Raw genomic sequence first — 19,032 nt, 5'->3', positions numbered from 1 at the left:
AAGGCACATGGAACAGAAACGCCAGCCGAAGTGGGAATTTCCCAATTTAATCTGAGTTTTGGTTTCTCGGGGGCTTTCCTGAAACCATAAATTGGTTCACACAGCAGCCGAAGCACGCAAAAACTGAAAATAAAGATTGGTACGTTGCAGCCTCAGCTGCATGCGGGTAAATCCCAACTTTTTTTTGTGACTGCAATCAGTTTGTTCACATTTTGCCGTGACTTTAAATTGAGCGCTGTCCCCCTGTTTTGTGGGCGGGACTCAGTCGCAACCAAGTCGCAAGCTGGCTCGAACAGTAAAAGTGATTATTACCTGTGCTCAGCATTACATAATCTGTGGCTCTGGCTGTGACGTACGTTTTCCCGCTGATCCGCATGGTGAGTCATCGTCTCTTGAAATTAAACTCGAATTTGACCCAAGGCCTCGACGTGCGCCACAATAATTTTGGGGATTTCTCAAGGCGCTCGCGACGCGCGGCCAGCCGGACGACGAAGTCGTTGACGCCGCAGCCCACAGACCTACATCGCTTAGCCAAACCCCAACCTACCGCAAGTGCGAGCGTGTTGACGTCTTCGGCTCTTTAACATCATCATGAATGGCCGCTTGATCGGGCGAGTGCCTCTCAGCTATCCGCATTGTAGATTTGCGCTGGTGTCTGGGCCTCAGCTCTGCTCTGGCCCATTGTTTCGTTGCGTTTGTGTTTGTGTTTGTGAGTTGAGGCACAAAAAAAGCAACGTTTTTGCTTGCACCTCTTTCTCGACACTTCTCGCATTTCATATAAAATCTTTGCCGAGCAACGGCAGCAGCACAGTCGCTTCAGAGCCAGCTAAAACACCGGGTCTGAAGACTCTAGTAAGCCGTTAAGGATAAAGCCAACAAACCCAAGTGTTTATAGGAAGCAGCAAAAGGTAAAGCAGACCACAACGGAAAACAAAACAAAAGTGAAGTGAAATGAAGTGCGACGTGTTATGCAATATGCGAAAGAAAAAGCAAAAAGGAAAGAAAAGTGACATGGAAAAAGGCATAAAGTAAACATCAAGAGTGTGTGCTACAAAAGGCGATTCATAAACATTCCCATATAGGTATCTCGGTTTTCAAGCTGAACGCATGATTACAAATAAATTGAGCAACATCTGCTATTTGCATATGTTTTGGCAACGCTGATGTCTACAACATTTCATTGACCTTCAATGGTTGATGCTAATCCGAAAGCCAAGCGAATGGAGCCATCACAATATTTGCTTTCAATTTCGCAATCATTTATAGAAATTAGTTGGAAGCTTGTGTGAGAGGTACTTAATTTAAATTTAATGGCAACAGCCATTTAATTTATTCAAAACACACATTAAATCAAATACAGATTTACTACCATACCCCATCCCAATGGGGGTCATTAGTTTGGTCATAACGCAAAAAGTGCTGCATACTTTGCGGCTGGTGCAGAATATTTCAAGTTTCCGTTGCCTACTTTTATGCGCCCCCATTAATGTTGCTATAAATATTGCCATTTGCCATAATGCAGCGTACGTTGCACAGTTTCTTGTTTGGCGTTTCCAGGCATCAAATGCTATTCAATCGCTTTCCTTTGTGCTGGCGTGCATTGATTAAACTGCAAATTTCTCCCGCCCGAACGGTAGCACGACAGGATACTTCCGTCGACGTATTGAGGCATAATAGGGAATCGATCGATTCGCTGTCAAACGAATGAAAAGTAAACGAGCAACTGCTCGCAAATGCAACAACATTTTCCATTATGTATGCTCTGCAGCATTCTTGTGGACTCAGCACATAATATAAATCTTGCTTTGTGCTACATATTTTTACAGTGCACATTTTTGCTTAATTTCCAGTCATACCTGGATCAGAGAGCAATTTATTTTATAGCCCTTATTAAGTTTTGGTTTGATTTTGGTCTTTTTTTTTATTTATTTATTTACCACGGACTTTTCTGACACGCTGACCTAAAAGAAAATGAAACATGTATAGCTTGAATAACATAAGACATATTTTATTGAAAATTAAAAGAAGTAACTCTCAGTCCATATTTGAGATAGATAATTTTAAACCACCGCCCGAAAGTAGGCAATACTTTTTGCCTTGAATGTAGTTGAGACTATAATTCGTTTGAATTTACTTAATATAAAATTTTGATTGTTTTATTAAAATATTAATTTAAAAAAAAAAAAAAATAAAATAATAATAATAATAATAATAATAACAATGAAAGTACATTCTGTAAAATATTATATACCATCTATTCAATCTTATCCTAAATGACATATATTGAAGAGCATTGAGTTTTCGTTAAATCGATCCAGCTTTTCCCGTTTATAGTCGATTAGCCTTGCGCTCTGTAAATTTAACACAATTTCAATTACGTGCAGTGGCTTTGGCCAGCTCATTGCTGACAAAGGGTTAAGTGGCCACAAAAATAACCCACAAAAAAGGCAAACTCAACCTAACAAAAAATAAATAAAAACCGGTTTGATTGCATTTCACTTTGGGCCGTAAGCAGAGTTCAAAATTTTGGTTAATGCTCGGCGCCAAAGCCACAGAAAGCTCGCCTATCGGCTCGAGCGAGCACCGCGGGCACTGTTAGCTGTAAACGCAGCGCTTTGCTGGAAAGTGAGAGTTATTACGTGTGCGCAAATAACTGCAAAAGTTGGGCCCCGACTGCGGCTGCCAAAAGCTTCGCCAATGGCCGTGACAAACGCGATACACCGGCCGCTTCTTCAAACTGTGTCAGTTGGGAGCCGGGAGCCGAGCCCACGCTAGCTAAAAGCCAATCAGCTCGACCACTAAACAAACAATGAGCATTAAAGTTGCCAAAAAAGAGCTAAGCATCACACACACACACACACATACACACCCATACGCACACACACTTATAACTCATAACTTTTGTCTCAAGCCCAGCTGAGCTCCGCTTGCAGCGCGCAGCTTCAGAGCCGTCAAACCAATCGCAGAGAAAACATCGATTGACCGGTCCCGACTCAATTGGCCGAAAAGTGTTTTTGTTTTTTTCACTTTTTGTTTTGTGCTTTTTATGTGGTTTTTATGGGCCATTCGGCTAATGCGCCTTAAATTTTCTGTCTTTTAGCCATGACAATGAGAGCGCTCACCTTGCTGACCATCGTGTCTTGCTGCGGCATCAGCCTCGTGGCCGCCGAGGGGCTGCGATTGCCCGACCAGCAGTCGTCCAACAACATCCAACAGATCTATGCGCCGCAGTCGCAGCAACAGCAACCACAACAACAACAACAGACGCTGCAGTTCCAGCAGCAGCCACAGCAGGTGGCGCAGCCGGGCGAGGAGCGTGGTCGCTCCTCGATTTTGAGCATCTTCGGCTTGGGCAACGACAACGATCCCTACTTGGCGCGCACCAACAGCAACTGCTTGAGCGGCGACCTGGCCGAGTGTTTCAAGACGCAGGCGCTCAACACGTTCGATGAGATTTTCTACAAGGATCAGTATCGGTAGGGATTGTCCCCCATCATTAAAAACGATTCGTGCTCACCTCTTGCCTCCCCCCAACAGTCTCTCGGACTTTGCGCGCGTCGTGCGGCTGCCTGAGACACAGCAGCGCTCGCTGCTGCAGGAACCCTTCGAGTACTCCGAGGAGCCGCGCTCCGAAGACGACGACTGGAATCTGCTGGTGAAATACGCTCTACGCCGTGCCGAACGGTAGGTCGTAATTGGTAGACAATTAGTCAAATGACTTCAACTTTTGCTAATTAATGTGGGTCGCGGCTCTCTTAATTGACTCGCCAGAAACTTTTTAGGAACTTAGCAACTTATGCATAATGTATCTTTGCTCTTGTTTGACCACATCCTTTTTCCTGTGCCGCAGATTCATCAAGTCCACTGCGCTGGAGCTGGAGTGGCCCGAGGAGCTCACCGAAGCCGGCCGCTACGAGGCGCGCTTCATAGGCAATGACATTGACGACGAACTGGATGTCATTGAGAACAAGCGCGCTGGACACTTCTGTAAGTGACTCGCTCTTATCTTTAGTTTTCGGTGTAGACTAACTCTGACTATCGTCCTGCAGCTCGCAAGAAGTTGAAGAAGATGATTATTCCCCTGCTGCTGGTGCTGAAGATCTTCAAGCTGAAGCTGCTGCTCTTCCTGCCCTTCATCCTGGGCATTGCGGGTCTGAAGAAGATTCTGGGCCTGGCCGCCATCATTCTGCCGGGCCTGTTCGCCTACTTCAAGCTCTGCCGCCCGCCAGGTGGTGTTGGAGGCGCCTTTGGCGGTGGCCTGTCCAGCCTTTTTGGCGGCAAGCCCGCTTTCCCCGAGTACACGCCCCAAGGCGTGGGCGCTGCCACCTACTATCACCATCATGAGCACTACGAAGGCGGCCATGGCGGCCATGGCGCACCCGGCCCCTACTACCGCCCGGAGCCGTCCTTTGCCAAGCCCTACAGCGACTACTACAGCAAGAGCTACCAGGGCCAGGAGCCGATCCAGGGCCAGGTGGGCGGCAACTCCATTAGCTTCGGCGATTCGCATGACGCCGCCTACAATGGCTACTATGGCCGCAACACCGGCAAGGATATCGCTGCCGAGCCGCAGGCGACGCCACAGAAGAGTTAAAGGATGTTTCGGTCTAGACCAGGTCGCTTTGTTATTTATTTTCGCGCCATTCCTATAAGAATATTTATTGCTCTAACTGTAAATAAAAGTCCAATATTAAGTTCAAAGCAAACGTCGTTTGAGTGGGTTGACTGGACTCAGTGGGCTGAGTGGGTTGAGTGGGCGTGCCCGCCGCTGCTCCAATAGAAGGGGTGCACTAATTAGCGATAGAAAATTTCACAATTCAGTGTTTCTCCAAATGTGCGCGTGTATCTGCCGTACCTGAGCCCCTGCAGCCGCACTCTTCGCTCGCATTGGCTGTGGCTGAGTTTGGAGCTGCCACAGATAAAATGCAGCATTTAATTAAGGCAATGAAATGCCAAGGCGAGAAATTGACGGCCAGCGCAAAGGAAAAGTGGCCTGGCGTGTTTAATCTTGCTTTTCTTCAACGAGGGCCGCCATCAATGTTTGCCTCTGGAAGCCACAATAAACAAGAGAAACCATAAGAGTTTCCAATTTTCCCTACCAAAGGTAGCTGAAGGACTGGCTGCCTTTATTTGATTACCTGCGATATTTATAGCTGACCCATATTTGATTTTTAGGGTTTAGTCACACAAATCCACCTCAGATTCGGATCATTAATCTTCTCGACTTGACTTGGACTTTGTAGCAATAAATACTCGTTAAGGAAGATTAAAGCGTGAGCAAAGGAGTGAATGTAAGATACCACAATTTTAATATATGTATATATATATATTTTTTTTTTAATATTTATTTATGAGGTTAAAGTCAGCTTGATTGATTACTTCCTATTGCTCTACTTATTGCTTTTGAACAGTTTGAGCCTTTCTCTAGGTATTCATAACAATTTGAAACACTCCAGCTAACACATTCAATATGAATATATATAATTCTAATATAATTTACTCTAGTACGAATTGCATTTTACATTAGAAAACAATTCCTAATTGGTCGAAGAAAATGGCTGAAGCTTCGGGCGATTTGTGTTCTCTGGACTAATTGATTCCATTAAAATGGCAACAACTCTAGACGTTTTCTGCAACTGTGAAACCTATGCTTGTTACGAGCTATAAAAATATGTTTAAATATTATTGTGCGACCACGTAAAGGTAGTGTTTAGATGGCAGGTAAGACAGGTATTCTTACCTATGCAGCGCTTTTATGAATTGTTTTCATTTATATAAAATTAATTGCCAGCTTGAGCTTTTTCTGAATGAAACCTCGCTTGGCGTGGTCTTGACCATGGTGTTGGCAGTTCAAAGTCAATGCCAAAACCGCAAAGCTGTCCACACTCCCCCCACTCCTGCTCGGCCAGCGGCGTCTGTGCTCACCGCCTGGTGACTGGTGACAACACTGGCGTTTCGTCGACGACAGCGTCAGTTCAGGCGAGTGGACCACATTTTTCGATAGAAAGCGGCAGCACTTGAGAAATTGTTATGACTCTGCCAGGGGCCGACGGCAGCCAGGTGGAGCAGGCAAGGAGCAGGAGGTGCAGCGCTGGAAGAGGCGGGAGCCAACTGACTCAGGCGGACGCAATGTTTTTGATTTTGGTGCGGTTTGATTTGGGACCACGCAGCAGCAGTAGCACAACGGCTTATGGCCAGATCGTGTAGCGGTTTCTGCGCCCCACTGCCAACCACTTTCGTCGTGGCGTGCCACATTTTGTGGAGCGGCCGTTTTGTGGCTCATGTTAGCCTACTTAGGCCGCCTCGCAGCTCTCTTTGATTTGTTGCTCTTGTTGTTGCTGCTGCTGGTTGTCGGCCAATTTGCTGTGTGTGCATTAATTCAGCTAGCGTATGATAGCCAAATTGATTCAATTCAATTAGTGGGCCAAGCACGAACCCTTAAAACAACCAGTCGACCACTATGGCCATAAATTGTGCCCCACCTTGTTGTGCAAAGTTGAGGTGAAGCCAAACATCCATTTGTTGCCTGAGTTCTGAACTTGAACTTGATAAGATGCACCTGTCGCAGGATGTGGGTGAGCAGCTCTAGCTCGACTTTCCCTTTGAGTTATGAGCTCATACAGATCTGTGGTTAAAGCCCCGATCACATGTGGCTTAATTGATGCAAACTAAATTGTTTTCACGCTACCATGCAACATGCCACAGAGTCCCCGACCACAGCGCTTCGTGTGGCACTGCCGAGGGTCTGTGGGAAAATTGGCCTGTTTGTTGTTGGGAATTGGGTCTGTTGTTTACTTTCAGTCGCATTGTTTTGGCAAAGCCAACGAAAGAAAACAAAAACAAAGTCAGCAAAAGCAGCTGCAGAACGTAAGCAAAGTCAATTGGCCGACTCAGTGCTTCGCTTGACTTGGGGCCATAGACAGCGCTAGCTTAGAATTTCCTTGAACTGGCTAAACAAGTCCCAGTCACATTTGCAGCTTTTGTTGTGAGTTTGGGACAGAAATACACTCCACACACACAAATACACACACACACTCACACACACACATAGACAGCACTTACACTTAGCCTGCGACTAGTTTGACGCTGCAAAAACAAAAGTCGACGTCGACGCCGACGCTGGCTTCGGCCTGCATTGTGTTTGCGTGGCTTTTGGCCGATTTTCATATAAAATCGAAATCGCTGGCGGAAAATTCGCATTAGGTTTTCTTATAAGACGACGATGTCAACAGTAACCGCTGAACAGTCGACGTGACATTCGAGCCAAGCGTAGACGCTTCCGCCAAGTGCTGTGCGCGTGTGTATATAAGTGTGTGTGTGTGTGTGTGTGCTCGAGTACCAAGGACATTTATGAAACATAAAATCGAACATTGTATACAGTGAAATAACAGAAACAAATAAAGATAACAAAGAAGCTAACTAAGCAACAGCGACAGCATTTACAACAAGATGCAAACATTTACTTTCTACACGCTGCTGGGCATGGCGTTTGTCCTTGCCACAGCACGTGCCACGCCCACTCAGAACGGAAGTGACAACTCGGTAAGGTCAAACAAGTTTTGCACTTGCCCCCTCGACATGCTAAGAGGGGGAAAGGGAAGTAAAGCAGCTGCCAGCGATAAGAGTGAAAAATCGCTGCCCAGTCCAGGCACTGCGAATATCCTGGCGAATATCCTGGCTTGAGCCGATAGCCCATGCGTTCGGTCCCGAAATCTTATCAATTTCCAAACATGGCCGCAGGACTGCAGCCCATTAATGTCAAACCTTTGTTTGCACTCGGCCAAGAAATGGGTCAAATAATTATTGCTTGGATATTTTTATCGGCCGGCAGCAGCTGCTGCTGAGTTGTAGCCGTTGGCTAATGCCATTAATGCTCTATTCCAGATAACCGGCGATTATGTTGGCAAGGAGGAGGAGCAGGCCATGATTAAGCTGAACGAGAAGTGCATCCAGAACGATAACCACTCGTGCAGTATGCTCAAGACGGTCATCTTTCTGGATCGCCTCTTTAAGAAGTCTAGCATTGATTTGAGCGAGAACTTTCGGGTCTCGCGCAACAGGTGAGTGTCGTAGCAGCGAGCTCCCTATACTAAGCTCTCTTAATTTGATTGCGCTCCAATTAGAGCTGTGCCCGACGTACCAGACGACAGCGAGGACGAGCTGCTGCTGGCCCGCGCCATGGACTCGGACGAGGAGTCCTACGGCCTGCTGATAGCCAACAAGCTGTGGCGCTTCGTTCGCTCGCGCACACTGCGCTACAAGTTCTCGGACAATGCGGACTTTGTACTGAGCAGCGGCCCCAAGGGCAGCCTCAACCTTGGCGTCTCGGTGCGTCCCATCGAGGCGCTGGAGGAGGGGCGCGGCAAAATGAAGAACATGGGCCCCGTCCTAATGATGATGGCGGCCAAGACGGGCATGGTGGGCGCCATCCTGCTGAAGGGTCTCTTCCTGCTCGCGGGCAAAGCGTTGATTGTATCCAAAATAGCGCTGCTGCTGGCCGTGATCATATCGCTGAAGAAGCTGCTCTCACAGAAGAAGACCATTGTGGAGGTGCCATCGCATCACGACAGCTACAGCTCAGGATGGGCGCGCGCTCTCGATGGCTTTGTGGAGGGCTTGGCCCAGGTGCCGGCGCACATTATGGCCCAGGAGGCGCAGGAGATGGCCTACAGTGCGCAGCAGCCCGACAAGGTGGCGCAATAAGAGAATGCTAAACAACAACAACAATAACAACAACGAAAACAAAAACACAATTATGAAACAAATAATTGCACTACCAAATAATGCGAAGCTTTTCATTACTGTTGCATTTATAAAGTGGGGGCCGCGCTTTTCTCATTATAGTTGTAATCACGTTTTCTCTTTTCATGATTCTATCTTGCTCTCACGTTCTGTCTTACTTTATTTTGTAATTTCTTTTTAATTGCGTTTTAAATGCTTGAACTTTACTTTCTTTCACTCTACTTGTACTTTATTTATTTATATTTATATTTATATTTACATATATTTATTTATTTATTTAAATATTTTAATTAAATATTCAACGTTAAATAAAATACATTTAAAATACACAGAATTACAATTTTCGAGACAATTTTCGCTCTTCATTTTTATTAATTAAAATTCGTTTTTTTTTTTTTTTTAAGTTTTTGTAGCATTTTCGGTTGCTAGTTTCAGGTATTTTCAACTAAGTGTGTGTGTGTGTTAGACCTAACTCTAAACTATAAACAATTTGATAAATAAACATAAAGAGCAATAAATAAATAAGTTAATTATGTTAATTAAGCAGCTTAGAGCACTCCTCGTTTGCCGGGCATCAGATGTTCATTTGTTATGGCAGCAGAACCTCCTCACCTTCTCCTCCACACTGTCGTCCCACGGTCTTTGGTTGCGGTAGGGGCCAAGAGCTGCACGAATCGGCCTAAGCCCAGCCCCTACGGGCGGTAGAAGGGCAACTGCGGCTGCACGTAGTTGTAGATGAGGGGTCGTCGGGCCGCCGTGGCTGCAACGAATACACTTATCAGTACCAATGCTCACTTGACAAGCACTTTCTAGTTGGTTTCATAAATTGTTCATCGAAGTACGAAATAAGTTTGCAATCACTAGCCAAAACTTTCCACTCTCCTCTTGATAGCCCGCTTGTGTGCTTGCTTTGAGTGCAGCCGCAAAGTATGCAGCGATTTAATATATGTCCAGAGAGAGAGTTTCGTGTGTGTGTTTGTGTATGTGTGAGAGAGAGATAGTCTATGTGTGTTTGTTTGTGCTTGTTTTAATTGCGGCTTTGCTGAATTAAGTGGAAACAAAACGCCGGCAGCATTGACTTTAGCCCCACTTTGTTTGGCTCAAACCGAAACTTTCTGCAAACAGTGATACGACTTATTGGAAAACTTTGGTATGTGCTCCGCCCAGTGTGGAATGTCTGTCCGCTTACAAATTTGCAATCTAATAAGCAATAGGTAGTGCATATTCCAATATTGTGCCAACTGAATGAACGTGCAACAAGTTGTGGGGTCACACGCAATTTTGCAGCCCGAAATTGGCCTAAAATGGTCTCAAAGCAGATGCAAAAAGCTTCCTGCACTTCAGGTACGTTCGTCAAAGGCATTCTTGGAAATTAGTGAGTGGATTTTCAGCTTACAGTTTCATGTGCTGTCATCTGTGATGGTTGCTAGCCAAATTTTAGTCCGATGTAATATGAAAGGGGCCTGTTTTATTCACTGTTAGAGCTACATTAAAAGTGTCGTATGGAAAAAGTTTAAGCTGCACCTTTGTGATAAGCAACATTAATGAATTGGATATTTCTATGAGATCTCAAACATCCCAGGATTCTGGAAATTATTGTATAAAATGTGTAGCATATAAAATAATAACTCGAGATTTTAGAGTCTTAATACTGCAGCTCAAAGATCTGTTAGCTCCCGCAGTAGATTTAGAAGAAAACTCAGAAGCCTAGCACCATCAAGACCTACTGAATCGGCTATCGACTTTAAATCAATTAAAAACCCCATTCAGTTTTATCTGTGATAATTACACCGCTTCTTCCTTTAATCTATGTATTCTGTGCTTGTTATCTATCTTGGTGTTATAAAATATATTCAGTTTATTATATTTATATTGTCATAATAAAAAGAAAAAAAAAAAAAAAAAAAAAAAAAGAAACGACTCCTAAATATTAACAGACTAAATGGTATAGATTTAGATTGCTGAAGATAAGAATATGATAATATAAATAATTTGGTTTGGCCTATCCATGCCCCGTTTTATTAAGGAACCAATAAAAAAAAAAAAAAAAAACATAATTCTTATCTCATATATCACATCTTTAATTTTTTAGGATTCATTCACTGAACTAGTAATTGACAGCTTCATTCACTAAACTAACTAACTATCTATTAAATCAGCCTAGTATATAATTTATTTTCGCCTTACCGGCTATTGGTTCATATAAGGAATATAGAAATGCATATGATGTTTGCGGTTTCTCTCTAGAAGATTTCTTTATAGATTTCGTAATAGACTAATGGAATTCCTGATTCATTCTCTATAAACCTTCAGTCTCAGTGCATTTAAAACTAGACACATACGATAAGATATATACAAATTGGAAAGGCTTAGGGGCTTGAAAACACCTCCCAAAGTAACTCCTTTACCTAATGAGAGTGCAGTGCTGATCATCTAGTACTCTTATAGGGTATTACCAAAACAGCCCAACACAAAGCATTCAACAACCGTGCGAAAGCAAAAGCTAAAGTATATACACTACTCAGAAATCATCCCCATCCTCTTCATCGTCTGCCTCAACGCTCGCCTCGGCCACGGCTGCGGCCACGGCGAGCGTGCTGGCATCGATCTGGCCAGAAGTGTGCCAGAGGCGTTGGCCTGGCGATCTACCAGAGCGCAGAGGCCACGTGGGCCTGGCTATCTGAAACAAGGGTAAGGCTGTTTTATGACGCCGCACACAATGCACTTACTCTTCGCTATCCAAGAGTCCTCACGTTTGATCTTATGCCCCAGGCCGCCATACGCGCCGAGGGCGGCCAGCGGATTGGTGTTGTTGCTGCCATCGCTGGAGACCTGTGACTGCAAGTGGCTCTCAGCGCTCATGCTCTCCAGGCCGGGATGGCCTGGATGCGGCATCTGGCTACCGCCGGCGACAGCCAGTTGATGCAGGGCACTGGGGAACATCTCTGGCGAGATATCGGGGGAGTGCATGGGGTAGTCCATGCCGTAGGGCATCATGTAGGGTGTGTGCTCCGGGAACTGGTACATCATTCTGAAAATGGAGATTGGGCTGGTGCTCTGAGGCAGGTGCTGATGATTATGATGCTGTCGACTCACTTTTCACTAGCATTGTCCATTAGTTTCTTGATCAGCACGATGGCTGCAACGACAAAGGCAATTTTCGACAGGATTAGAGCCTTGAGGGTCAGCAAACCCACCGCCTTGGCAGCCACCATGGTCCAGCCAAAGGTTGAGGCAGCCAGATACATGGGTATATACATTTGGAATTGCTTCTTATCCTGATGCTGGTGACGGCGACGTCCACCGAGCAGGCCACCGCCGCCCTCGTCACCTCCGCCCAGCAGGCCACCGCCACCGCCGCCGCCACCGCCGAGCAGTCCGCCGCCTCCGCCACCGCCGAGCAGTCCGCCGCCACCGCCGCCGTTGCCCTGCAGGCGACCTGTACAAATTTATGGAAGCAGGACACGTTTTAAGCTTTATGGCTTTAATGTAACACGATGTGTGTTTGCCTGTGTGTATTTGTGTGTGTGTGTGTGTGTGTGTGTGGGTGGGTGTGGGATAATAGTAGTTTGGACTGGATTGAATTGGAGCGTTCTGATATGATTGATGTTTCAACGAGCATCACACCTAATGAATATAAATAATGGCTGCTGGAGCAGCAGGCCTACTGGCCGCGGGGCCATTTATATGCGCCAGAGGTCCTGCCAAGGTTAAGCATTTGACAAATGCTGCCCGAAGGTACGAACCAGTCTGTCGCCTTAGGCCAACTGGCTGATGGATGTGGGCTGCATAACAACTAATCCCAAATACGCCGAACAAAATGTACTCCAATTGAGCAGCACATGTTTTTTTGATGCCAATCGGAGTTAAGTGACCGCACATGCTGCCAATTAGGTACAGATCAATCAGACGCACCAAGGACCATTACCTGTGCCACTCGACGCCTTCTTCAGCAGCGCCACTTCAATGTAGTCGCTGTCATCCTCGGCCCGCTGCACACTGAACACCATCGGGCCCACGGGCACTCGAATTGCATTGCCGCTGATGAAGTCCATGAAGCTGGACATACCGCGCCCAGTGCCCCACTTGTGCTTGTGCGCCTCGTCCAGCGGCGGCAGCTTAACCAGATCGAAGAGACCCAGCTTAATCGTCTCGCCACGGCGGTACGAAGACATAATGCCATTGGCCACGCCGTGCAGGCAGCTGGCATTGTTGGCGCACTTCCAGCTCAGCTTATCCAGCAGATCCGTATTCTCTGCCGTCGGCTTTTGCGTGGGCGTCGCCTCTGGCTCAGTGGCCACCGTATTGGCAGCACGGGCTCCGCTACGCTTGTGGATTGCCGCAGAGGTTGGCGTCGCGCACAGAAGCGCCACCAACGCGCAGCTGGCAGCGATGTAGTGCAACATTATTGCGCGTCTATTTATCGATGCAACGGACTTTATCTAATCCAGCAGTTGGCCAGCACAGCACAGCACTCAAATATGTAGAGAAACACTAAACAGGATTAGGACGAGGACGAGAACGAGCGCGAGTACGCGGCGTATCCTTCATATGGATATTCTTCCGAGTAGTTGGCAGCTGCTGCAGCGCGTTGCAACACGCCGATATAAACACTAATTACTTGCCGTTGCATGCAACTCAGTTTTATTGTTTGCCACAGCCACGGCAGCAGCAGCGGCAACAGCAGCAGCAGCAGCAGCAGCATCCACGGACCAGCGACGTTGGCGTCGGCATCTCTGCTATGCCTAGGCGTATTATTCTGTGAGCCACTTTGCTACAGTTTTGATTTCAAGACAAGCAGCTGAGTGACGGCCATCGCTCAGCGGGCGGCACCACCAATCGAAGCAGCTAGACATGCCATGCACAGTGGTGCAAAACTGAAATAGGAAAAGACAAATTTGTATAGCTGCGAGGCTGAGAAATAATTCAGAGTAAATATTATTGCATTGATTTGAAAATTTCAATAATAATAATAATAATAATAATAATGATAATAATACCATTCTTAAATTGAAAAAAAAAAAAAAAAATTAAACTTATTATTTTAATAATAGTAATAATAACAATAAAAAATTTAATTAATCAAAATTAATTTAAATTAATACTGCCCAATAATTTAAACTAAGATTATAAAAAAGTTTCCTTTAAGCAACTATCTATATAAGTACTTATTTTAAAAGAATGTAATATAATTATTCAATTCAAGTAAATGGTAATATGACATAAACGTTTATGATTGAGAGATTCCCCGAACCCTGCAAAGAGCTGATATTTCCTGCTTTTATATCTTTCGAGATCTCGATATACTGACGCATAGATGGACGGACGGACTAACAGATGGAAAAGGTCTGCCACGCCTCCATCTGCCTGCTACATTTCCCACTTTCAGGGTTCAATCAATTGTAAATTACTTTCGCTTAGATTGCTATTTGTTCCACTGTGCAGCTGGTGCCGCAGTGCCAATTGCCGAGTTTTGTTCGCCATATGTTTGCATGTGAGACAGTGAGGCTATGGTCTCTGCCAGAGTTTGGCACTGTCAAAGGTTCAAGGACTGAGCTAATTAGAGGCAATTGGAGTAGCTGCACGACAAATGCTCATAGTTGTGCGAGCCTGTTCAGCTGCTCAGGCCCCCACCACATTAGCCAGGCAGTGCTCTAATGTGGTTAATTTTCTGCTCATTAAATTGCGAGTAATTTGCACAAAACAATTTTGCTGGCAAAAGTAAAAGCAAACAAAGCCAGTGCCGACAATTAAAACAGAGCCAGCCAGTGGGGGCCAGTGGGGCAGGCAGGCAGCTGGGGTGGGGTGGGGTAGACTGCGGAGCGCCGTATACTGTGTGACCACGCCTCGACGCCGCGAATGGGGAGACGGGAGCACTCAACAAGTGTAACAAAGTTGCTCACATATAAATAAATACTAAATAATAAAAGAAAAGTGAAACGAACTATTAGCTCTCGTTTTTCATAAGTAGCCGCTGGAACCACAGCACTCAGCAGCACTCGGCAGATCTCGGCGGCTGGCTCAGTTACATTCTGTTGCACATGTGGCCAGACTGGCGATGAGGGGCGATGGGAGGGCGTCAGCACTTGGCGCTGCATCTTGCATTTGGCTAATAACGAATTCACTTAGGCAGTCACGCAGGCTACTCGACTGCTCGATATAATTGCTGTAGTTTTTGGCGCTTGCCACTGGCTGTTTTCAGCTTGCCGCTTGCTGCTTGCTGCTTGCTGCTTGCCACTTGCCGCTTGTTGCACTGTAATTTTGAAGACTCTGGCAATGGCAATCAGACCTCAACCGTTTCAAACTGTGGCACCATTTTGCACCTGGCCAACGATTGGCTGCTTTATCTATGCAACATAATAGCCATAATCCAGACGCAGCAGCCACGAATGACAGGTTGCCCGTTGCCCGTTGCCATTTACCGCCCTTGCGGCAGCATGCTGCATGCCCTGAGGCAACCTGATACCCCTTCTACGCACTATTGTCCTCTTCGCGGTCAATGCCAGCCAAGCCCCGTACGTGCCGGCCACAAAGGCGCAAGTAATGCGAAGAGTTGGACCTGGTTTCATTTGACAAGAAAGCGACTGGCTGCCGACTCAGCTCCCAGGCAGCAGTCCATTCCAATCGCAGCCAGCCCAGTTCAATCCACTGGCCGTGACCGTGCACGGCACGTCATCCAATGGCCTGGTAGGGAAAGTGATGCCGTTCAGCATGCTGTTGCGGGCGTTGGCATTGCCACTGCCACTGCCACTGCCATTGCACAGAAAGTGGTAATCCGATGCCAATCCATGTTGCGACAATCTATTGTGTCAGCTGTGCGCGTGCATAGGCGCATGTGTGTCACCAGGTGTTGGTATGTGTAGACATATGTGTCCCTTAAGTTTAATGATCCTTGACTGGCAGCACATACCGCAGCCGGATCCACTTAAAATCAGGCCACAGCCACACCTCTTTGCAACAATATTGACTTTAATGCCTTCCACAGAGGCAAAGGACACGCTGCTCGCGGGCAGGCTGCAGCCGGTAGTTAGTCGTGAAAGTTTTTCAATTGCACTTAACGAAATTGCGTTTCATAATTTATATGAAAAATAAATTATTTACTCTAAAAGTTGCTTGCTGCCAACGGCGATTGTCAAAAACAGAAATGTGGCGTATTTTGCTATTTGTTTGAAGTACAACACAATAGCTGGCGATTAAGTAAGCGTGGGCATGGCCAACTAAGGAGTGGATATGTAACTTGTGAAAGCATATTATCAGATTATCCAATATCCAATGTCTATATACAATTAAATTTATACAAAAGAGTTAAAGATGTACTTAAGTTTATTTTATATCCTCACATTCATAATCAAAGACTGATTGCTTGAGAGTATAATTTGAGTGGAATATAATTAAGAGTAGCATAAGGGAGTTTTTTCTTTATTTATTTTTTGTTCTTTTATTTATTTTATTTTATTATTATTATTTGTATTTATTTTTTTTATTTTATTTATTTATTTATTTATTTTTTATTTTTATTTTTATTTTTATTTTTTTTGTTATGTTCATCAATTTCATACACTTAAAAGACTTTCAGTGTAATTAGTTCATTAAGAGGTTAGGGGATTTGTCATAAGGGATAAATTCATAAATTGATTTTTTTATTAAAAAAAAAATAAATAAAATAAAATAAATATATAATGGAAACACTAAATAAAAAATATTAAAAGTTTAGTTTATCTTCTTGGATTTTCTTATTTAATTCACAATGCTCCCAGCAGTCAACCAACTAAACAGGGTATTCGAAGCCGCATACACCTCAAATTATTTAGTTTGTAGCTTATTTTCTTTTTCGCCGACTGTTTTTGATTGTTGCTCATACAAAGCTCTCAATTTTTTAAGGTCAATTTAGCGTTCTCATTGGCCTCAGGCTTGACTTACGAAAACCGAAAACAAAAGTGAAAATTGAATAATTAATGCATCGCTTTGATAGTGCGTCAATTATTAAAGAGTTTTCTGCCGTGAAACAACGAAAAGTTCTGGTTCGATACTGTTGCATGTCTCCGGCGGGACAAACGAATGAATGGCCTTGAGACATGCAAAAATGAAGAAGAAAAACAGTAGAAAATGGCAATTGCCAATTAAATTTATTTAATATATTTCTATTTGTATTTGTATTATTTTCCATTTTTATTTATTTATATGGGTTTTTTTCATTTTTTTTTTCGCAATAAAATTGTTGATTTTTTCTTTAATTGTTTGCAGTCTGGCAGACGTTGGGGCGAGTCGAGCAGCTAAATGTTGTTGTGCTGCTGTTGTTATATTTGTTTTATTTTCTCTGGCACGAATTTCGCCAATGTTTAGTGTTCGTGTGGTGCTTGCTGCTGTTTATATTTCGCCACAGCTAGATCGATTGCCTGCGCCCAGCGATTCGTTTAATTTATTTTAATCTAATTGTTTTCTAATTAAAGTGACTCGCTTATTTTCATTAGATTTCACCAGCACTAGCTCCCACCATAGCCGCTCCAAATTCAATTTGCAATTTGAATTACTTGAATTACTCTGCAGGTGGAGCCAGCCGGCGGCTCAGTCTGTGTTTGTGCGACGCCATCAGATGGGCGTGCCAGCAACGACATGTGTAATTAAACCGAATGTGGTATGCTAATCTAATGCGAACTGTGGCTTCATTATAAAACACTGCATACTATCGGGCGCGTATTTGTTTGTGGCAGCCTTTGCGGCGGGCAGAACATCAATATGCAGCTGGATGTTGCTTTATGCTTTAGATGTTCGTTTACATGGCTGGATTTAACAGACACAGTTCAGCCGAGTCAAGCAGCACTTACTATGAATTTTGTCTGATTGAGCGAAACCTGCTCACTAAATGAAAACTTTTATAAAAATAAACAGACAAATGAAAAACCATTTCAATTCGCTTCTCAGCTCGTTAAGCAACTAAGCGATGCGACTTAGAATAATGCGCTTGGCATAAGGGATTTTAATACATATACATATTCAACTTATACAGGGGAAGAACTTATACAATAAGCTGCAAGTGAACAACCAGACTGGATTTAGACAATTGTTTAAAAATGCAATCAAACTTCAGAATGCACAGAGGACATTGACCAGACTACTTTTATTACAGTACCAAACATTCTGGAAAATTAAATTTAAAGTCAGTCAAGGCAAAATAAAAAAAAAGCCAATCGAAAATAAAAGCGAAAGGAATCGGAATGCGACCTTTTGCCATCAAAGTATGCAGGACAATTAAAGAAGACAGTCAGTTGACTTGACCCAACCTAAATCAACAAAAAAGAAAAAAAAAGAGCTTGAAGCTTAAAATTGAAAACTCAATAGTTCATATTCGTTGTAGGGTATTCCTGCGTCAAAGATATTTATGATTAATGCAAAGATATAGAAAATACGCATTTTGTCTCTCCGTGTAACACACGTTTTCTATAAATAAAAGAAAATATTTGAATGGAATTAATGGATCGTAAGATATACAGTTAGTTCACCATGCAGCATTAAACAGTTTAAAGCTATCATGAGAGAACACACAGAGCGCTTTGCTTGAAGTGCGCATAGAGGAGAGTTGTTAAGAATAAATATTGTAAGAAATTTAAAAAAAGGAGATAGAAGCTTGAGTAAAAAATAACGGTATAATGTTAATATTAATATTCATGGGAATTCTCACTTTCTATTTTTAATATGATGAATTGTTGTGGAGCAAAGTTGATTGGAGCAAACAATAATTCAAAGAATATATATAAAACTAATATAGAAATTAAAGATATAACTAAGTGTGTTTGGTCCCTCATACTTTATCAAATATATTTTTAAGATACGAAATTTAAATGTCATAGACTAAATACACAACAGCATTAGTAGAGGGTAACACGATATTCAATAACGCCGTAGAACAAAATAGGTATTTTCTTTGGTCAAACTCGAGAAAAGTTCATATTCAATTAAAGCAAATACACGGTATTTTCAAATCAAGTAAACCACTTTAATAACTTTTTCATTGAAGGAAGTGAAGCGTGATAAATGCTGAAAGAAGTTCAGAATAACAATTGTGGCAATACAATACTATTATTGTGGATTCATCCACTCGTTCTAATAGGGTGTTTCACCATGATGGATGGTCCATTGACTGCAGCGAAGCCCCCACCCACCCACGTTGCAATGGACTAGTTGCAGTGCCACTCAATCAGAGTGAGATGCAGTGCACATCTCATTCAAGCTGGGCCCACGAAAACTTCAATAGAAATGAGTATGATGCTGATGATGTTGATGATGATGTTG

The 19,032-nt window shown here is 43.9% G+C and overlaps 3 protein-coding genes across 4 annotated transcripts; 2 read left to right on the top strand and 1 right to left on the bottom strand.

The window, feature by feature from the left end:
* The first annotated feature begins 821 nt into the window (after positions 1–821).
* LOC6573140 lies at positions 822–5,151 on the top strand. 2 transcript variants are annotated; one of them, XM_001999195.3, is made up of 5 exons: positions 822–908; positions 3,101–3,476; positions 3,538–3,684; positions 3,851–3,987; positions 4,050–5,151. In XM_001999195.3, exons 2-5 carry the CDS (start codon positions 3,103–3,105, stop codon positions 4,592–4,594), a joined length of 1,203 nt encoding a protein of 400 aa, XP_001999231.2. In that variant the 5' UTR covers positions 822–908; positions 3,101–3,102; the 3' UTR covers positions 4,595–5,151. The 2 variants fall into 2 exon arrangements, with proteins under 2 accessions (XP_001999231.2, XP_043863233.1); XM_044007298.1 differs by lacking the exon at positions 822–908 and having other exon boundaries at positions 2,568–3,476.
* Positions 5,152–7,216: 2,065 nt separating this feature from the next.
* LOC6573141 lies at positions 7,217–8,949 on the top strand. Its single transcript, XM_001999196.4, has 3 exons — positions 7,217–7,542; positions 7,885–8,060; positions 8,124–8,949. Exons 1-3 carry the CDS (start codon positions 7,450–7,452, stop codon positions 8,701–8,703), a joined length of 849 nt encoding a protein of 282 aa, XP_001999232.1. The 5' UTR covers positions 7,217–7,449; the 3' UTR covers positions 8,704–8,949.
* A 197-nt stretch (positions 8,950–9,146) lies between these two features.
* Positions 9,147–13,339, bottom strand: LOC6573142. Its single transcript, XM_001999197.4, has 4 exons — positions 12,671–13,339; positions 11,839–12,181; positions 11,472–11,773; positions 9,147–9,502 (listed from the first exon to the last, which is right to left on the bottom strand). Exons 1-4 carry the CDS (start codon positions 13,146–13,148, stop codon positions 9,435–9,437), a joined length of 1,191 nt encoding a protein of 396 aa, XP_001999233.1. The 5' UTR covers positions 13,149–13,339; the 3' UTR covers positions 9,147–9,434.
* Between the last annotated feature and the right edge of the window lie 5,693 nt (positions 13,340–19,032).

Source organism: Drosophila mojavensis, unplaced genomic scaffold (genome assembly GCF_018153725.1).
Source record: "Drosophila mojavensis isolate 15081-1352.22 unplaced genomic scaffold, ASM1815372v1 contig_16, whole genome shotgun sequence".
Lineage (NCBI taxonomy): Eukaryota > Metazoa > Arthropoda > Insecta > Diptera > Drosophilidae > Drosophila > Drosophila mojavensis.
The sequence above is the reverse complement of the archived record's forward strand: the minus strand, read 5'-3'. Positions and strand labels throughout refer to the sequence as shown.

Excerpts from the sequence above, each read along its gene's own strand:
- LOC6573142 (XM_001999197.4), bottom strand. The coding sequence starts at position 13,148 with ATGTTGCACTACATCGCTGCCAGCTGCGCGTTGGTGGCGCTTCTGTGC. Across the intron at positions 12,182-12,670 it reads GAAGGCGTCGAGTGGCACAG|GTCGCCTGCAGGGCAACGGC; the intron begins GTAATGGTCCTT and ends AAATTTGTACAG. Across the intron at positions 11,774-11,838 it reads ATGGACAATGCTAGTGAAAA|AATGATGTACCAGTTCCCGG; the intron begins GTGAGTCGACAG and ends CTCCATTTTCAG.
- LOC6573141 (XM_001999196.4), top strand. The coding sequence starts at position 7,450 with ATGCAAACATTTACTTTCTACACGCTGCTGGGCATGGCGTTTGTCCTT. Across the intron at positions 7,543-7,884 it reads AGAACGGAAGTGACAACTCG|ATAACCGGCGATTATGTTGG; the intron begins GTAAGGTCAAAC and ends GCTCTATTCCAG. Across the intron at positions 8,061-8,123 it reads TTTCGGGTCTCGCGCAACAG|AGCTGTGCCCGACGTACCAG; the intron begins GTGAGTGTCGTA and ends CGCTCCAATTAG.
- LOC6573140 (XM_001999195.3), top strand. The coding sequence starts at position 3,103 with ATGACAATGAGAGCGCTCACCTTGCTGACCATCGTGTCTTGCTGCGGC. Across the intron at positions 3,685-3,850 it reads GCTCTACGCCGTGCCGAACG|ATTCATCAAGTCCACTGCGC; the intron begins GTAGGTCGTAAT and ends CCTGTGCCGCAG. Across the intron at positions 3,988-4,049 it reads CAAGCGCGCTGGACACTTCT|CTCGCAAGAAGTTGAAGAAG; the intron begins GTAAGTGACTCG and ends ATCGTCCTGCAG.